An 18,185-nucleotide genomic window follows, 5' to 3' on the forward strand; every position below is an offset into this window, starting at 1 on the left:
AGGCAGGACTCCTGGCAGGATTGGGGAACCATATGGATTGAACCCAGGTTGGCCATGTGCAAGGGAAACACCCTACCCACTGTACCATCTGTCCAGGCCCTGCTCCCTGCACTTTAAAAATATTAGCAGCACATGCACTTTCTAGAACAGGTCACCATGCAGATACCTGTAGGGAACTTACCACCATGTGGCACTTCCCTGTCATTTTCCCCAGATTCTCACAGAGTCTTTAGAGGATGGCAGGAATGATCTTACCCCCTCAGGCCCTCTGCCCAGGCAGCAGTGCCCCACAGTGCCCTGATTCTGCCTTACGCTGACAGGCAGCCCTCTCACCTCAGTCTCCTCCTATGCCCGCCCCACCCCAGGCATTGGCTATGCCATCTGCATCATCGCCTTCTATATCGCCTCCTACTACAACACCATCATGGCCTGGGCGCTTTACTACCTCATCTCCTCCTTCACCGACCGGCTGCCCTGGACCAGCTGCCAGAATGCCTGGAACACAGGCAACTGCACCAACTATTTCTCAGAGGGCAATGTCACCTGGACGCTGCACTCCACATCCCCTGCGGAGGAATTTTACACGTAAGCACACATAAGGGAGGGCATGGCTGCTGGATGGCCACAGGCCTGGGGCTTGGCTTCTTGGGAGCAAAGCAGGCCTGCCCCATTGGGAATTCTCAGTGCCCTGGCCCATCTGTGCCCTCCTCTGTGATGTGCTGTGCCAGGTTGTCCTGGCATGCACCGGCCAAAATCACTCCCTTTCTTCTTGGGCCTTCATGGGCGTGAAACACCCAATTACTTCGATACTCTAAACCTTTCGGTCATTTCTGGTGTGCGTGCTCACCATCAGGGCAAGGAGAGGCTTGGAGTGGGCATCTGCTTTCATACTGGTGTTTCAGTCATGGCAGTCTGGAGCTACTGTCAGGTGGTTTGTATTTTTGTGATATTTCTTTTTTCTGGTTTGAGGCTACACCTGAAAGTGCCCAGGGATCACTCCCAGTGGTGCTCCAGGGACCATATGGGATGCCAGGGATTAAACCCAGGTCGGCCATGTGCAAGGCAAGTGCCTTACCCACTGTGCTGTCTCTCTGAGCCAGGCAGAGCACGGTCTATGACCACCTGTACACCCCCTGTGGACCTCCAGGCCAATACTGCTGGTCCTGCTTCTGGCTGACTGGGTTTCAGTGGGAAAGGAGAGGTGTGGCCTCCTGTCTGAGACTGACGGTCTTTCTGGGGTCCCTGGACCACCACTGCTCACTCCTGTTGACTGGGCATGGACAACCCCAGCTCTTCCTGAGACCACCTGGTCCTGGCAGTGCTGTGCCCACAGTGACTCCTGACCCTGTGGAGAGGCATCCTGGAAGTCAGCTCAGGCCACTGATTGTGAGATTTTCTTTGATCTTACTCCAGGCGCCACGTCCTGCAGATCCATCGGTCTAAGGGGCTCCAAGACCTGGGGGGCATCAGCTGGCAGCTTGCCCTCTGCATCATGCTGATCTTCACGGTGATCTACTTCAGCATCTGGAAAGGCGTCAAAACTTCTGGCAAGGTGAGAAGGGCTCTGGCTTCTGACCCAGGCCTGCCAGGGTGCCTCAGGGAATCTCAAATGCAGAGGCCAGTGGCTGTAGAATGCATTGTTTCCTTCAACACCAAACACATGTTGGGATGCCCAATCTCTTACATCAAATCCGTTTAAAAAATTCTAGGAAAGGGGCTAAACAGCAGATAGAGAACCTGCCTGACAAAAACAAACCTTTGTTCAACCCCTGGCCCTGCATATGGTCCCTCAGGCCCCATTGGGAATGACCCCTGAGCACAGAACTAGAAGTGCGCCTTGAGCACTGTCAGGTGTGATCCCAAAGTCAAACCAAAACTAGCAAAACCTCGACATTCTCGGAGCATGCTCGGTGCTTTTAGCGCGCTGGCCACTGGATTGTCTTCTGCTAGGACTCAATGCACTTGACAGTTGCAGTGAGGCTAAGCTGTTAGTCAGATCCCTGCCTGGGACAAGAGGCTATGATCTTGCCTCCTCCCGTTACAGGAATGAACGTGGCAGGTCTCTCCCTTCTTGTGTGTGTGCAAGAATAAAAGACCCAGCCCCCTCCTGCTGACAGCCTGCTTCCACTCCCTTCCTGCAGGTGGTGTGGGTGACGGCCACCTTTCCTTACATCATTCTCTGCATCCTGCTGCTAAGGGGTGCCACCCTCCCCGGGGCCTGGAGGGGCGTCCTCTTCTACTTGAAACCCAACTGGCAGAAGCTCCTGGAGACAGGGGTAAGAGAGTGCGGGAGGTGCGGGCACCTTGCAGACTGAAGAAGAGAATGTCTGAAACGTGCACCAGGCAGAGGAAGACTGAGGGCACGGGATTAGTGAGTGCCTGAAACAGAGAGAGAAAATCCATGTGCTTGCACGTGGTCACCCAGTGTGAGCTCTGAGTGCTGCCCGCCCACTCTGCTCAGAGCCATGTGATGGCATGAAGGAGCTGGCCCCGCTGAGCCTCGCTCAGTTCATGCTCACCCGCACCTCTGCTCTGTCCCAGGTGTGGGTGGATGCAGCTGCTCAGATTTTCTTCTCTCTTGGTCCTGGCTTCGGGGTCCTCCTGGCTTTTGCTAGCTACAACAAATTCAACAACAACTGCTACCAGTGAGTATCTGGGGGCCCCCAAGGAAAACACGGAAGTTGAGTGAAAGCAGAATAGCTGGTTGGAGGAGGAGAATCAGACTGAGGGCCTCAGACTGCTGGGATCAGGCTACGTTGACTCTGAGTCTTGGGGGTGCCACAGCCTGTCATCATTTCACCCTTAGTTAGAGCATGGCCCAAACAACAGCCACACGGTCACTCAGCCTGCAGCGAGACTCCAGGCCGTGTCCCACTCCACATTCAGAAACTTCAGAACAGTTTTACCAAAGTAGTAATACTGAAACATTTAGACCTGGTTTACTAATGTATTAAAGGACAGAATGGTAATGTGATGATTTGTTAATGTGTGTTTCCCTAGAAAGCCCAGTGATTGAGTTGTGCTGAACAGCATAAAAATGTCGTGATTTTTGGTAGCAAAAAAAAAAAAATCTCATTTCAGAAATTTTGACAGCACACAAGGAGTATTATGACAATTATGATTTAAATACCATTCACCACCTTTAGAATCAACTTTGCGTTAACATTCAGTCACAGGTGACTCTGTCCAGCAATCTAATTGTGCGATTCTTAAAGATTTTTATATAATTTATTACTCCCCCCCAAAAGGCATTCTTAGGCACCTAGGCAACATGACTTTACACTGGCCCTCTGCCTGAGCTACAGGGTGAGGTCTTCTCAAAGTGCCTGGATCTCTTTGGGTAGCCTCAGAACTATATCTGAAATATCATGCCCAAGTTGAAATTCAAGGACCCCATAAATGTGAGGCCTCCTAACCTACCTCTCACCTCAGTCCCTGCTTCAGAGAAACCTGGTGTGAAACCAGAGGTCTTGTTTGCACCAGGGATGTCCCTTCAAACAGCACCTGAGCTGCTGTGCTCCCAGCACCCTGAGTCAGCCTGGAGACCAGAAGCTGGGAACAGGGCAGGGGACAGTCTTTGAGCACTACTTGCTCAGCTTCTTAGAGTCCTTGCCCCAGAAACGCCCCATTGTACTGGGTTTTCTGCTCCAGAGACGCTTTGGTGACCAGTGCGGTGAACTGCGTGACAAGCTTCATTTCCGGATTTGTCATTTTCACGGTGCTTGGGTATATGGCTGAGATGAGAAATGAAGACGTGTCTGAAGTGGCCAAAGATGCAGGTATGGATTCTGGTTAGGCCCCTCGTTTCCACTGAGGTTTTACTGCATTTGGGATCCTTATAAATACCTGACTCAATTCTCAAATGCCCCTTTTAAAGATTTTTTGGTTTTGGTTTTGTCTGGGGTGGGGAGCACACCCAGTGGTGCTCAGGGCTTACTCCTGGCTCTTTGCTTAGGGATTACTGCTGGCACTGTTCAGGGCATCATAGGTAGTGCTGGGGATTGACTAGGGTCAGTTGCATGCAAGGCAAGCCCCCTACCTGCTATAATATCTGCCCAGCGCTTAAAGATATTTTAGAGAAACTCACTGTCCTTTCTCTCAGAAAGTTAACCCTTTCTATCTGAATTTCATCCCTGGTGGGAGGAAGCAGCCTCCAGTATGGGAACTTGAATATACTGGGGACTTGAAAACAGGACTTTGGGCCCAGGCAGCTAGCCAAAGAGTGGTGCACATCCTTTGTATGAGGAAGACACATGTTGGATCCCTGGCACTGTCTCCCAAGCAATGTTGGAGCAGCCCCGAGCACCGCTAGGTGTGGCCCAAAATCACTGTCACTGTCCTCCAGTTGTTCACCGATTTGCTCGAGCGGGCACCAGTAATGTGTCACAACAAATTGTGATACTCATTGTTACTGTTTTTTGCATATTGAATACATCACGGGGAGCTTGCCAGGCTTTGCCATGTGGGCAGGATACTCTTGGTAGCTTGCCGGGCTCTCCAAGAGGGATAGAGGAATCGAACCCGGGTCGGCCATGTTGGCCGCGTGCAAGGCAAATGCCTTACTCAAAATATTAAAACAAATAGATAATATGAAAATATGACTTCAATGGTAACTTTTAAGATCAATGAGTGTGAATCTGCGAAGAGTTCATGTCTATATGCAATAATTGCTCATCCTTAGAATTTTACAGAGCAGAATATTTAAAAATGTAGGACATCAACTCTACCATCCAGTGAGAGGGTCATGGAAAAAGAATGTGAGAATCTGAGATGGGGTAGGGTGGAGGAAAGTCTGTAGCTTGGGCCCCAGGCTTCCTGGCTGTCTATTGTGGGTCATACAGTTCACCGATGGCCCTATACCCCCAAATATAAGCACCCTTACTTGGCCCATGAGTGGTTGAGAGCTTATTTCTCACACTTGTCCAAAGGACTTGAAGCTGTTGGCCTTTATTCCAAGGCCTCTGTGCAGTTTCTGAGCACAAATGTGCCAGAGAATAAATGTGGTGAGACTTTAAAGCCAGTCCTCAACCTGGGGTGCAGCTCAGACACAGAACAGTTGCCTTTTATGTCTGAATCCTTGGATTCTGGGTTCAATCCTGGCATTACAATGGGGGTGCAAGTGGGCGAGTATCGGTCTTGAAAAACAGCTCCACTATCTGTCTTGGAAAGCCCCATTTTCTAGTGTAGCTTTGCCAGTCTAAGGGCTTGAGTTTCTCCAGACCTCGAATTGGTCTTTCCAGGGTGAGTGTCACCCCCTCACTGCCTCCCTGGCTGTTGGCAGCCAGCTATGGTGGCTCAAGATGTTATTAGATGCACTCAATGACAGATTCACATGGAAGGTTTGGGATGAGAAGAGTAATGATTGATGTGGTGGGGTTTTCCTGCAAGACCTCATTGAGGGTCATAGCACCTCTTTCTCCTTCCCCACTCCCTGCCCAGGCCCCAGCCTCCTCTTCATCACCTACGCCGAGGCCATAGCCAACATGCCAGCATCCACCTTCTTTGCCATCATCTTCTTCCTGATGCTGATTACACTGGGTCTGGACAGCACAGTGAGTGATGGAGGGGATAGGGGGGTGGGATGGGTGTAGAACCTGTTCCTCCCCAATCTGCTCCCCCCCCCCATGCAGTATTGTTGTTCCCTTCTGGGGGTGGCCTGTATCCCCAGCACAAAAGAGTTCTTAATGGGGGTAATGAGTGTAAAGCCTTGCATGGTAGGAGTGGAAGGGGGCCCATGGATGTCAGCATGTGGGAGCTATTGTGCATTGTCCCTTGATTAGAGGGTGACACCTAATGGCCAGGGCAAGGTGACTCATGTAGATGGGTCACTCGCAGAATCCTGTCAGTGTGGAATGAGTCTCTACTCACAGTTGGCCTTTCTGGTGCAGGCAATATGCCCCCAAGAAAACTTTCACAGAAAAGAATAGTCATGTGCTCCCTTTTGGTCCCAAGACGTCCTTAGTGTGAGGTTCCTAAGCCATCGTGTAAAACAGGGACATTTATTTACAGTAAGGGCCAGTGAGCTTGGAAATCTGCTTACGGTCAGCCTGACTGGTCCCTTGGCAGTCTGAACCCCTCCTTCCTGTGTAGGGACCTAGACGGTGACCCTGAGTCCCTTGAACCCTCCAGGACTGTTTGTGTTTTTCTCTTTCAGTTTGCAGGCTTGGAGGGTGTCATCACTGCTGTGCTTGACGAGTTCCCACACATCTGGTCCAAGCGCAGGGAGTGGTTTGTGCTTGCTGTGGTCATTACCTGCTTCTTTGGATCCCTGGTCACCCTGACTTTTGTAAGCAACAACAAAAGAAACAACTTTTGTAGGACTAGTAAAAGCTGGCAGCCAGGGAAGAGAACTCAGAGGTTAGAGCACATGCTCGGGATGCACGAGGCAGTTCCAGCCCCTGCACTGCATGATGCCCTGACCCCTGCCAGAAGGACCTGGAGCACCATGCTGGGAGTAGCCCCCAAGCACTGCCACAATTGCCCCGAGAAAACAAACAAAAATTCATGAAGAAAGAGTATCAGAAATGGGTCCTACCCTTTCCTTCCATATCATGCTCTGACTTCAGGAGAAGTGAGGAAGGTCATCACTTCTGTTAGTTTGTCAACAAGAATGACTGGTTCTGTGGCAGCTGCATTTGTGCGTGCCAAGAGGCTCTTAGTTGTTTTTTTGTTTTGTTTTGTTTTGTTTTGTTTTATGGTAGATGGAAATAGATCTCAGGCTTGGATAACATCTGGAGACAAACTAAGAATTGCTTTTCTGGTATCACTGTAGTCCTTTCGGCTGCTTGTTGGGGGGCTATTGCCCTGATACACAGAACTTGGGGAGAGGTCAGAGTCATAGTATGGCAAGTAGAGGAAGGGTGCTTGTTTTGTACAGGGCTGACCTGGATTAGATCTCTGGCACCCCATTTTGTCCCCTAAGCCCTAGCAGGAGTGATCCCTGAGCACAGAGGCAGGAGTAATCCCTGAGCACATGAAATTGTACCTCCTTTCCCAAGAAAAGAATTTGGGGAGATGAGCTCCTTGTGTTTGTCAGGTCCTTCTGTTTCCTCCAGAGAACCTCCCTTGGTGAAGGAGTGATTCTCCAGGGATTGTTGCTGCTGAGGCGAATATTATAAACTGTGGCTTCAAAAAATCCCCACAGAGGGACTAGAGTGATATTAGAGTTGGTAGGGTGTTTGCCTCACATGTGGCCAACCTAGGTCTAACCCCTGGCACCCCATACAGTCCCCCCAACCCTGCCAGGAGTGATCCCTGAGCACAGAGGCAGGTATGAGTCCTGAGCACTACTGGATGTGGCACCCAAACCAAATGAAAAATGAAAGAAAGTAGTTCCAGAGGTAGTAGAAAGTAGTTCCTCAGAACTCAGCAGGCAATGCAAGAACCAGCGGTGGGAGGAGGCAGCTCCGAGAGGCAGGCTCTGGAGACTTCTGTTCCATCGGACGGGTGGGGGTGTTTTCCAGAATGTTCCTACATAAACAGCCTTGGCCCCTGTGGTGAGGAAGCAGCCATGCCTCAGGGCTACATTGTCCCCTTTCCAGGGTGGCGCGTACGTGGTGAAGCTGTTGGAGGAGTATGCCACGGGACCCGCAGTGCTCACCGTCGTGCTGATAGAGGCCATTGCTGTGTTTTGGTTCTATGGTAAGATGTTTCTGGCCGCTGTCCTTTCTACACCAGCCACAAGGCTTCCCTTCTGCTGTCACCAGGCTAGAGAAAGGCTGATTTCATCAAAGAAAGGCAGGCTAGCATCCAAGACCAGGCCATGAACCTCTCAGCCTGGTCCTTCCTAGACAGGCCATTTCTCCCACACTCTGTACCCAAGATTGCCCACACTTTTGGGAGGTCTTTTTTTTTTTCCCTTATGGGTTTAGATGCTTACCCAGTGGAGACAGCCTGAGATGTTTCTAGAGAGTTCCTTCACCCCCAATACGTCTTTTTTTTTCTGTCTTACTCCTGATTTTTGTCCATTCAAGCAAAATTAAGTACTCTTTCACTTAAAGAAAATTTGAATTAAAGGAACAAAAGGAAATAATGTACCAACATACTGCTAACCAGACCCTCCCCTCTACTAGAACAGAGATCATGGATCAGGCGGCCCATGGATTGACATGGCCTATCACGGCAGAGTGGAGAGAGAGCAGGCAGATTTTTTTCCCTTTTTGGGTCACACCCAGCGTTGCACAGGGGTTACTCCTGGTTCTGCACAGGAATGACCCCTGGCGGTGCTCAGGGGACCATATTGGATGCTGTGAATCGAACCCTGGTCGACCGCGTGCAAGCCAAACACCCTACCCGCTGTGCTATTGCCCAGAGAGCAGGCAGTTCTTGAGGCTAGAAATGAAGTGGGTGCTAGGCCAGGCAGGGAGCTGAGAGTCGTCCTGAACATCTGGGTGGCAGGAGCTGAAGGGGTGCCAGACCCTCAGGCTGGCAGGTTGGCCAGTCACCGACGCCCCGTGGCCCAAGCACGGTGCATACCTGTACAGGAGCCCACTGACAACCCAGCACAACCTGGACAAAGCCCACTTGGCCACCTGTGTGCAGCCGCTAAAAGTACCCCCGATGCTTGTCATCCGGCTTAGCAATAAGAATTGGGCAGATGACAAAGAACTAGCGGTCAGCGAATCTCTCTCTACTCCTCAGTTCAGTATGTTGTTAGTGCATGTACTAATACAGGAAGAGTGGCGCTGGGCTTCAGCTTTGCATAAGCTCGCTCTGGGCCCCTGAGTCAGAGTTTAGGAGTTTCTTTTCTAGGCAAGAACATTCCTGTTTGGATTATCTACTCTGGTAACACCCCCTGCCACCCCTATTCACAATCTGTCTCTGGGGTGGGACTCAGAGGAGGATGAAAGTGTGCCCTGACTGTGTCCCAGCTGCTGGGTCCCAGAACCCCTGATGGGAGATCGGGGAGAAAGGTCGGTCACAGGAAGGCTGGATCTTTGTACCCCCTCAGCAAGTAGAAGACAACGTTCAAAGTGTGAGAACCTGCCTGAGGTGTTGCTGGGAGCTCTGAGAAGCAAACACATTGCCTGTTTTTGTGCCAGTTACCTTGTTTTCAACGTGTGGATTTTTTTTCAATTATGAATTTGTTGAGATTACATTGGTTTATGAGTATAAATGCGTATATGTTTTAGGGGTTCCACATGGGTTCCACACCATGCCCATGTGCACCACCAAAGTACCAATAGCCCCCCACATGTGCTCTCTTCTCAGTTAGGCTCCCTCTGGGTCGTGTGCTCCCTGTTGGCTGTGTGCTTCCTGTTGGCTGTGTGCTCCCTCTCAGCTATGTGCTCCCTCTGGGCCATGTGCTCCCTGTTGGCTGTGTGCTCTCTCTAGGCCGCGTGCTCCCTTTCGGCCAGGCCCTCTCAATTAGTCTTCCTTTGGGCCGTGTGCTCCCTCTCATGTGCTCCCTCTCAACTAGTCTCCCTTTGGGCTTCCTCTCGTGCTCCCTCAGCTAGGCTCCCTCTGGGCCGTGTGCTCCCTCTCATCCTCTCTTTCTCCCTCCACTGCGTAGGCCTGACTCAGTTCTGCAGTGATGTGAAGGAAATGCTAGGCTTCAGCCCTGGATGGTTCTGGAGGATCTGCTGGGTTGCCATCAGCCCCCTGTTTCTCTTGGTGAGTGGCCTTTCCCCTCTCCTCACCCTGGCACACTTGCCCTCCATGCTTCCTTTGGGAACAGTTACTGAAGGATCGGGCCTAGTGTTCTGCATCAGCCCGTATTCGCAAGAAGATTTGGGCCATCATTGTGCTCTAAGTGCGCCTCCTTTCAGAATAGCCCCTGTAGGGTGAGTCTCTCTAGGCAGTTGTTTATTTTTTCTTAAAATGTTTCATAGAGGCCCCACCCAGTGTTGCTGGCAGGACCTTGGGCAATGCTTCGGGTGGAGGGTGGGTGTTTCCAGCATCAGGGATTGAACTCATGGCTCTCAGGGCCAGGTCTGTGCTCCTCCCTTGAGCTATCACCCCAACCCCCAGCCTTCTAGCTTTTGTCCTTTTTGGACTCTGATCTCAGTGTGAACTGATTAGATGGACCACCTACTCACTCCAGCCTTCACAAGTGATTTGTCTCTTTGCCTGCAAATCCCTCCCCAATTTCCATTCTCCTGCACCTTAGGTCAATGCCAGTCCTTTGTCTGAGCTGCCCATAAGCCCTGGCACCTGCACTGATCTCCAGCATTCCCTTTTCTCTGGTCTGATGGTTTCTTGTACCTTATCAGCTCATTGATGCTTTTAGGTAATTTCTAAAGCACACATTTTTAAAATCCACAAGTTTTTGTAGATTTTTTTTTTTTAAAGAGCTGATCTGGGCTGGAGCGATAGCACAGCAGGTAGGGTGTTTGCCTTGCATGTGGCCGACCAGGCCAACCCGGGTTCGATTCCTTTGCCCCTCTCGGAGAGCCCGGCAAACTACAAAGAGTATCTCGCCCGCATGGCAAAGCCTGGCAAGCTACCCATAACGTATTCGATATGCCAAACACAGTAACAACAAGTCTCACAGTGTTACTGGGCCCGCTCGAGCAAATCGATGAACAATGGGAGGACAGGGACAGGGAAGAGTTGCTCTGAATCACCTCTCTTGCTGATACTAGAAGCAGATGTCCTGACATAAGTAGGCTATTAATTTATATTAATACCAGGGCTTCTCTATAATCTACTTAAATTTGTTTTTCAAGGGAAGAAGCGACATTGGCTTAGTGCTTTAAGGGTAGATTCATGTTTCTTTGTTGGTATCAGTTATTTCCTGTCTGGGAGGGAACGATGAGGGGCTAAGACCTGGGGAAGACAAGTAAGGTACAAACTTTGAGCACCCTAAAACTGTCATCTAAACCTTGGTATGGGTTGTAGGGCAATAATAAAATGTTTAATAATGCAATAATTAAAAATGTAAGTGAATGCAAAAAAAAATATTCCTGCTGAACTAATATCAAGAGTTTAAATAGAAACAGGGCTTGACCCTATTCTAGCTTCTCTCACCTCACTTACCTCAGCCTGATATCCCTGATGGGGCACTGCCACATTCATGTGAGGCATGTGCTGTGGGGGCCCCTGGAGCTGGTCTACAGAGACTGTTCCATTAAAATTCTCTGTGGCGTGACTGCTGATGCATTGGCAGCCCCATCTCTGTGGTACCTCAGCTTCCTCCACCTCATCCTGGGATCTTCATGTTTTCACAAAGCTGAGCCTGGCCAAAAGCCACATCCCTCATGATCTCCGATCTGCTTGATTCATTCCTCCAAAAGCACCCCAGTAGGGTGCAAGGAAGGGGTGGCCAAGCTTGTGGGAACAGATACTCTGCTCTGAGCTTCTGAAGGCTGATTTAGGCAGTCACCAGGACCTCACGGAAAAGATTCTTTTTCACTGAAGCCAAGTTCCCCCCCCCCAAAAAAAAGGGAAATCTTGTCTCTGAGCAGACAGAAGCAAGGATGTTCCATGGGGTGTCTGGGCTGACACTATGGGCTGCAGCCAGAGCTCAGGGCCTGAGTCACTGCCACTTGCCTATACTTGACATCAAAATGACACAAGGAACAACATATGGCACTGCACCACATCCTCCCTGTCCCTTTTCCAAAGTGGGACTGGGAGTGAAAAGAGTGGGTGAGAGAAAGGTTTGTCTCTCAGGCCGGGCTTCCTTCTGGAAGTCGGAGCATGCTGTGGAGAAGATGAATGTGTGTTTAACAATTTCCCTTTTTATTACCTGCAAGGAAAAAAAAAGGATATAAATAGATGTTTAACCACACAAATAATTTACATTACTGTCTTCTTTATGACAATGAAATAATAAAATAAAATTAAATCAAGAGTAATAACACTCCATCCCAGTGGTTACTAGGCAAAAACTGATATTTACACTTGCTCCGGAAGCCAAACCTAATAAGAAAACCCATAAACTGAATGTTGGGAACACACACTGTGGAATTTTGGGAGCTGAAATTTTCACTGAATTTCCAAGACAAAAGTGCACAGAGGGGAAGGGGGGAGGTACTGGCTTGTCCTTCATTCCCTACCGAGGTTACGAGTTGCCCCCCACGAGCGGCTCTCTGGCACAGCCATAACACCAGACGCACAGAAACCAATCTCATAATTATCTGGTTCTTTGCAGAAATCCAAAATTGCGCGGCCACTGTCGTGGCTGAGCAACATTATATAATTCTTATAACCAGCTATAGAAAACAAAGTATTTCACAATGCCTTTTCAGCAATTCTGATTGTGGGGGGGGGGGGGAATTCTAAATAATAATGGTGCATCTTTTGTCAAAATAATGAATGTAATCAATGTAGGGAAGAATTAAGTAGAAATCATCTGCCTCATAGGCATTGGGAGGGGTGTACAAGCACAAGCATCCTGTTGTTCGTCAATTCCCTCGAGCAGGCACCAGTAACGTCTCCTTCATCCTAGCCCTGAGATTTTAAAAGAGCAATTTCAATGCTCTTTCAGGATTAGAAGAATGAGCCCCATCATTGTTACTGGTATTTGGCATATTGAATACGACACGGAAGTTTGCCAGACTCTACCATGTGGGGGCAGGATGCTTTTGGTAGCCTGCCAGGTTCTCCAAAGGAAAAAAAAAGATAATAAGATGTTGCACGGCCGCTAATGCGGCCGCGCACTTCTGAAAACTGGATATTATAGTCTCTGCATCTTGGCCGTTGATGGGATCAACCTAGCACTGGAAGCAGCTGGTGGGTATGACGCCTACCTACTGGAAGATGGGGGTCTGGTTGGAGAAGGCCCAGTCCCAATCTGAGTAGGCTTGGAGACCTCAGCCCCGGGACCCGCATGCCTGGGTTCCTCTGCCAGTTCTTTCATGCATGAGGCCCGTCCGGATGTGTGGAGAGTGGTTCCAGCATGACCGTGGCTGGCTCCGGAGGTCCTCAGCTGCGGGGGCTCTGCTCGGGGCGGGGAAGGGGGTGGGGGGGGTATATTGGGCTTCTTGGTGGTGAAAAATGAGTACTGGTGAAGGGAAAGGTGTTTGATCATTGTATGACTGAGACTTAAACCTGAAAGCTTTGTAACTTTTTCTACAGTCACGGTCATGGTCCTCCCATTGTTCATCGATTTGCTCGAGCTAGCCCAGTAACATATCCTTCGTAAGACGTGTTGTTTCTGTGTTTGGCATATCGAATACATCACGGGTAGCTTGCCAGGCTCTGCCGTGCGGGCGAGATACTCTCGGTAGCTTGCCGGGCTCTCCAAGAGGGGCGGAGGAATCGAACTTGGGACGGCCATGTTGGTTGCGTGCAAGGCAAATGCCCTACCGCTGTGCTATCGCTCCACAGTGATTCAATAAATAAATATAAGAAGAAAATAAATAAATAAAATTATTTAAAAAATGTAAGATGGAGTTCATGCCCAATTTGATCAGCTAATCAGTGACTGAATAAATAGCAGTACTCCTACATAAAAAAAAAAAGTGCACAGAGGTGCTTTTGCCGGTGGTTGCTCCCCACCTTAGTCTGGGCCTGTGGCAGTGAGATTTTGAGTGGGTCAAAATCCCAGGCCTCAAAAAAAAAAAAAAAACAACCCTGTATAAAGGGAGACAAGGAACATAGGCCCCGGGGCCTGAGGCTTCTCCAGGTCTGAGAACTTTGTTATCTCGTGGACATATCATCCCACCCAAAACAGTCATAGTTAAGAAATGCAGGAGGAAATAAAAACAAAACAGAGGGCCAGAAGGGCCGTGGAAAGGTCACTCAGTTTGTTCTTCTACAGGCTGCAGAGATAACAGTCCCCGCCCCACTTCTAAGCATGCCAGTCCTTCTTTGGGGATGGGGGCAAAATTAATACTTGTCTGTTTCCTTATTGTAGCTTAGGGACAGAAGTTAGTGAATTCTGGCTGGGAATAGAGCTCAGGCGTAGAACACAGGTTCAACTCTTGGCACCGCCCCACACTCCAAATCAGTGAATCCTCTGTGTCAGGGATTTATTTGGGATCTCCCTGAATAAAAATTTATCTTATCTTGGGCAGTTGGAGTTCTTGATATTAAAAATGCCGCTGTTCACATGGTACTGCTAAGATTTTCAACGTTTCTGGAAATTTCTATTTCAGTTCATCATTTGCAGTTTTTTGATGAGCCCACCACAGCTACGACTTTTCCAGTATAATTACCCTCACTGGAGCATCATACTAGGCTACTGCATAGGGACCTCCTCTTTCATCTGCATCCCCACGTACATAATGTACCGGCTAATCACCACTCCAGGGACACTGAAGGAGGTACGTGCTGGTGCGCAGACTGATCACTGTTTGGGGAGAAAGGGGCTTGCTTATTGTGCTCTAATCTAAAGAGATAAATTTATCTCCATGAAATGCGCCAAGAGGTGCTCAGCCCTATCCACTAGATCTGTAATGGCATCCAAGGTCCTAAACCTCTTCTGCCAAGGTGGGAAGGGGAGCTGCTCATTTGGGTGTCCCCATGGATGACTCGGGGCGTGTATGGTGTTCTCAACTATCAGTAACTACTTTGCCACCTTCTTGCTGTTGGATCTGCCATGTCTTGAGTAACACACAAACTTTGATCCAACCAGAGATTTCAACAAAAAACTTCACTGACACTTTTCTTGTTTTTGTGTGTTGGGCCCTCCCAGTCCTGCTTGGGGATTACCAGGGCTATGCCAGCTATGCTTGAAGGGCCGTGTGGTGTGGGGTTGGGTGAGGGAAGAGTATGCGTGGGGTGTTCCGATTTCAGAACCCCCCTCCCCCCAGCACACCAGGCATGTGATCCAGCCCTCTGAGATGCTTCTGCCCCTCTCCTCCTTTCTTCCTCCATCCCCTCCACCTCTCTCTCCCTCTCCCTGTCCCTCTTCCCCTCCCCTCTCCTTTCTGGTTTTTGGGTGCATCTGTAGTGCTCAGGCCTTACTCCTGGCTCTGCACTGAAAAATCACTCCTGAGAGGCTGGAGTGATAGCACAGCGGGTAGGGTGTTTGCCTTCCATGCGGCCAACCCGGGTTCAATTCCTAGCATTCCATATGGTTCCCTGAGTACCGCCAGGGCTAATTCCTGAGTGCAGAGCCAGGAGTAACCCCTGAGCATCGCTGGGTGTGACCTAAAAATTAAAAAAAAATTTTTTAAAAATCACTCCTGATTTCCCACTCCTGGCTTGGGAAATCATATGGGGTACAGAGGATCAAGCCAGGTGTCAGCTGTGTGAAACATAAACATCTTACCAGCTGGACTACTATCTTTCTGGCCTCTCCTTGGCCAATTTTCTAAGAGCAATATGACAAGAACTCATTTGAAAAGTAAACACATTGCAACAGTCTTGGGTTCAATTCTGGGCACTGCGTTACAAACTAACAATAGAAATTGCAATGATATTGTAATTTTAGTTCAAATCATTAGAATTTAAAAATGAACTAAAAAAAACACACAAAAACAAAAAACGAGCACAGAACCAGGAGTAAGCCTGGACTGAGCACTGCCAGGTGTGGCCCGAAAACTACAAAAAGCAAACAAACAAACAAAAACCCTTAAGTAAAAAAAGTTGCAATTATAGCAGGATTTATTTCAACAATAAATAACGTGCTATAAAATTTTTAATAATAGGAGCCTGAGATACAATACAAAGGGCAGAAGTTATAGTACTTGACCTGCATTATGTTTGGCACCTTGATCTCTGGCTCCTGGCATCCCATATGGTCCCCAGAGCCCCACCAGGAGTGATCCCTGAGCACAGAGTCAAAGTCATCCCTGAGCATTGCTGAGTTGTTTCCAAAACCAGTAACTAGATAAATAAGTAAAATTTTAAGAAACCTTACATACAATGTCATATACTTTCAAAATAGATAATCTAATTTTTTAAATCAATATTCCTTCTAAGGGAAATACGCAGTTATTATCAGCAAAAATGTTGGGACTAGGAATATACCTCTGCAAAATTTCTTTATTATAGTGCTTATCCAGGGCAACAGTACAGGGAAGTTCAGAACCCAGGTCTCTGATTTCTAGTCACACACTTTACCCTACCTTTTTAGGTGCATATTCTCTTTGTCCTTGGATGTTAATAGTTTGCTAATGGTTAGGGGGCAGTGTGTCTTCAGTTTTCTCTGTGCTTAAGTGTGTGTGTGTGTGTGGGGGGGGGTGGATGAAGCCCCATCTGATGGTTCTCAGGCCTTATTCCTGGCTCTTTGTTCAGGGGTCACTCTTGAAGGTGCTTGGAGGGCCATATTGATACTGGGGATTGAAGCCAGGTCAGCAGGATGCACACAGCAACTCCTAGCTAAGATCAGACCTTACTACTGCCTCTGTGCTTAGGGATCATGCATGGTGGGGTTAGGGGACCATATGGAATGCCAGGGATCAAACCCCAGGTCGGCTGCATGCAAGGCAAGTGCCCAATCCATTGTACTATCTCTCCTGCCCCTGCACATGTATTTTAAAATTGAATCATGTGGTAACTCATAACCCTCTGTAAATTCACACTCCTTTGTGGAGGCGGTTCACAGAATCATCAACATTCTGACTGTCCCTGGCAGAGGCCCTATGCACTATCTGTAGTGTTCATGGAGGGGACACTGAGCCCAGCTCAACTCAGAGACCAGACCCCCACCTCCTGGCCCCCATGTGGCTGTCTGAAACCTCTGTGGAAGGGAAAGAACAGCCTTTCTGAGATCACATGAAGCAGCTGATCAGTTGGTAGAGGTTTCAGTGAAGACTCATAATTTCTCCCAGTGTGTAATGATTTAATTTCTTTAATTAGTTTACAGATGCTTTTAGGTCCTGAATGTAACATTAAGAACAAATAAATTGGAACCTCCCTTAAGGAAAGTCAATGAAATCATTCCAATGTAGTAAATGGTATTCAAATGTTATTTAATATTAATGGTGAAACTTTATTACAATGTGGATAAATTACAAAAAATATATATGAAATAAAAATAACATATTTTCTGTGCTGGAAATATAGTACAGTGTATAAGAGTGGGTAAGATGCTTGCCCTGAACACAGCTGATTCATGTTCCATCCCTGGTACCATATATGGTCCCCTAAGCACCACCAGGTGTAAGCTTAGGGCCAGGAGTAAGAGCACAGAGCCAGGAGTAAGCTCTGAGCACTGCTGGGTGAAGTCTAAATACATAAAAAAAGAGAGAGAAAGAAAGAAAGAAAGAAAGAAAGAAAGAAAGAAAGAAAGAAAGAAAGAAAGGAAGGAAGGAAGGAAGGAAGGAGAAAAAGAGAAAAAATAAAAAAATCTTTTCAGATTGTAGGGATAGTACAGTGGGTAGAGCTTATACATCCCTGACCTGAATTCAATCCCTGAAGCACCATCAAGTCATCCTGAGACCAGAGCCAGGAGTCCGTCCTGAACACAACCAAGTGTTGCCCAGAATCCCCCCTACATACACAGAAATAAAAATATAACGACACTCTATTTCCTTCCCAACAGCGTATTATTAAAAGTATCACCCCAGAAACACCAACGGAAATTCCCTGTGGGGACATCCGCCTGAACGTCGTGTGAGACTCTCTGAGGAAAGGGTGTCTCAATGGCTCTTCCTCCAGAATTGTCACCTTCTCTCCTTGAAACTCATGGATTTCCAAGGAAGCCCTACAACGAAAGGACCATCCTCATAGAGACACAATCCCCAAAGACAATGGGGCCCAGACTCCTGTGGCCTCTCACCCCTGAAATCTCCTGGACATATCACGTTAGACTTTGTGACAAAGATGACCCGGCATATTCTGCATATGCAAGGGGGTGTATGGAGGTGTGAAAACCACCATATAATCCATTAGAGTTAGGTTTAGAATCAAGTCTGTGAAAGTCTCCTGTATCATTTCTTGTTACAGTCACTGGTATTTAACCTTTGCTTTGAAAGTTTTCACTGTCCATGGATGCATAAACTATGTAGGCACAAAGAGGGATGCTTCTTGTTAGCCATATATTTTCTGAGTAGCATAAAATTCTATAGCTGGAATCTACTAGAACCCTTTACCCTGTGTGCTGCTGTGGAATCAGGAGAGAAAGATGTAAGAAAATAAACTGAAAAATAATGTGTGAGCATGTGTGTCTGTGTATATTGTTGTCCCGGCATATCCTGATCACTCTACCAATCATTTGGGTCCATGACAAAGATACAGGATTTAGTCATTTTAAAGCTTTCATTTTTTTATAATTAAAAATTTCACCTGGGGCTGGAGCGATAGCACAGCGGGTAGGGCGCTCGCCTTGCACGCGGCCGACCCGGGTTCGA

General features: G+C 48.3%; 1 protein-coding gene across 2 annotated transcripts in view; it reads left to right on the plus strand.

The window, feature by feature from the left end:
• The window catches only part of SLC6A4 (solute carrier family 6 member 4), a 36,724-nt gene extending 18,740 nt beyond the window's left edge, over window positions 1-17,984 (plus strand). For both annotated transcript variants that reach the window (XM_056127349.1, XM_056127350.1), the window contains exons 4-14: window positions 366-585; window positions 1,414-1,552; window positions 2,142-2,276; window positions 2,542-2,645; window positions 3,652-3,779; window positions 5,440-5,552; window positions 6,155-6,286; window positions 7,542-7,641; window positions 9,512-9,612; window positions 14,043-14,210; window positions 17,378-17,984. In XM_056127349.1, coding sequence (XP_055983324.1) covers window positions 366-585; window positions 1,414-1,552; window positions 2,142-2,276; window positions 2,542-2,645; window positions 3,652-3,779; window positions 5,440-5,552; window positions 6,155-6,286; window positions 7,542-7,641; window positions 9,512-9,612; window positions 14,043-14,210; window positions 17,378-17,452 — 1,415 coding nt within the window. In that variant the 3' untranslated portion in view covers window positions 17,453-17,984. The remainder of the gene's footprint in view (window positions 1-365; window positions 586-1,413; window positions 1,553-2,141; window positions 2,277-2,541; window positions 2,646-3,651; window positions 3,780-5,439; window positions 5,553-6,154; window positions 6,287-7,541; window positions 7,642-9,511; window positions 9,613-14,042; window positions 14,211-17,377) is intronic.
• Window positions 17,985-18,185: the final 201 nt, after the last annotated feature.

The sequence above is a fragment of the Sorex fumeus genome, unplaced genomic scaffold (assembly GCF_029834395.1).
Source record: "Sorex fumeus unplaced genomic scaffold, SorFum_2.1 ptg000063l, whole genome shotgun sequence".
In the NCBI taxonomy this organism is placed as follows: Eukaryota; Metazoa; Chordata; class Mammalia; order Eulipotyphla; family Soricidae; genus Sorex; species Sorex fumeus.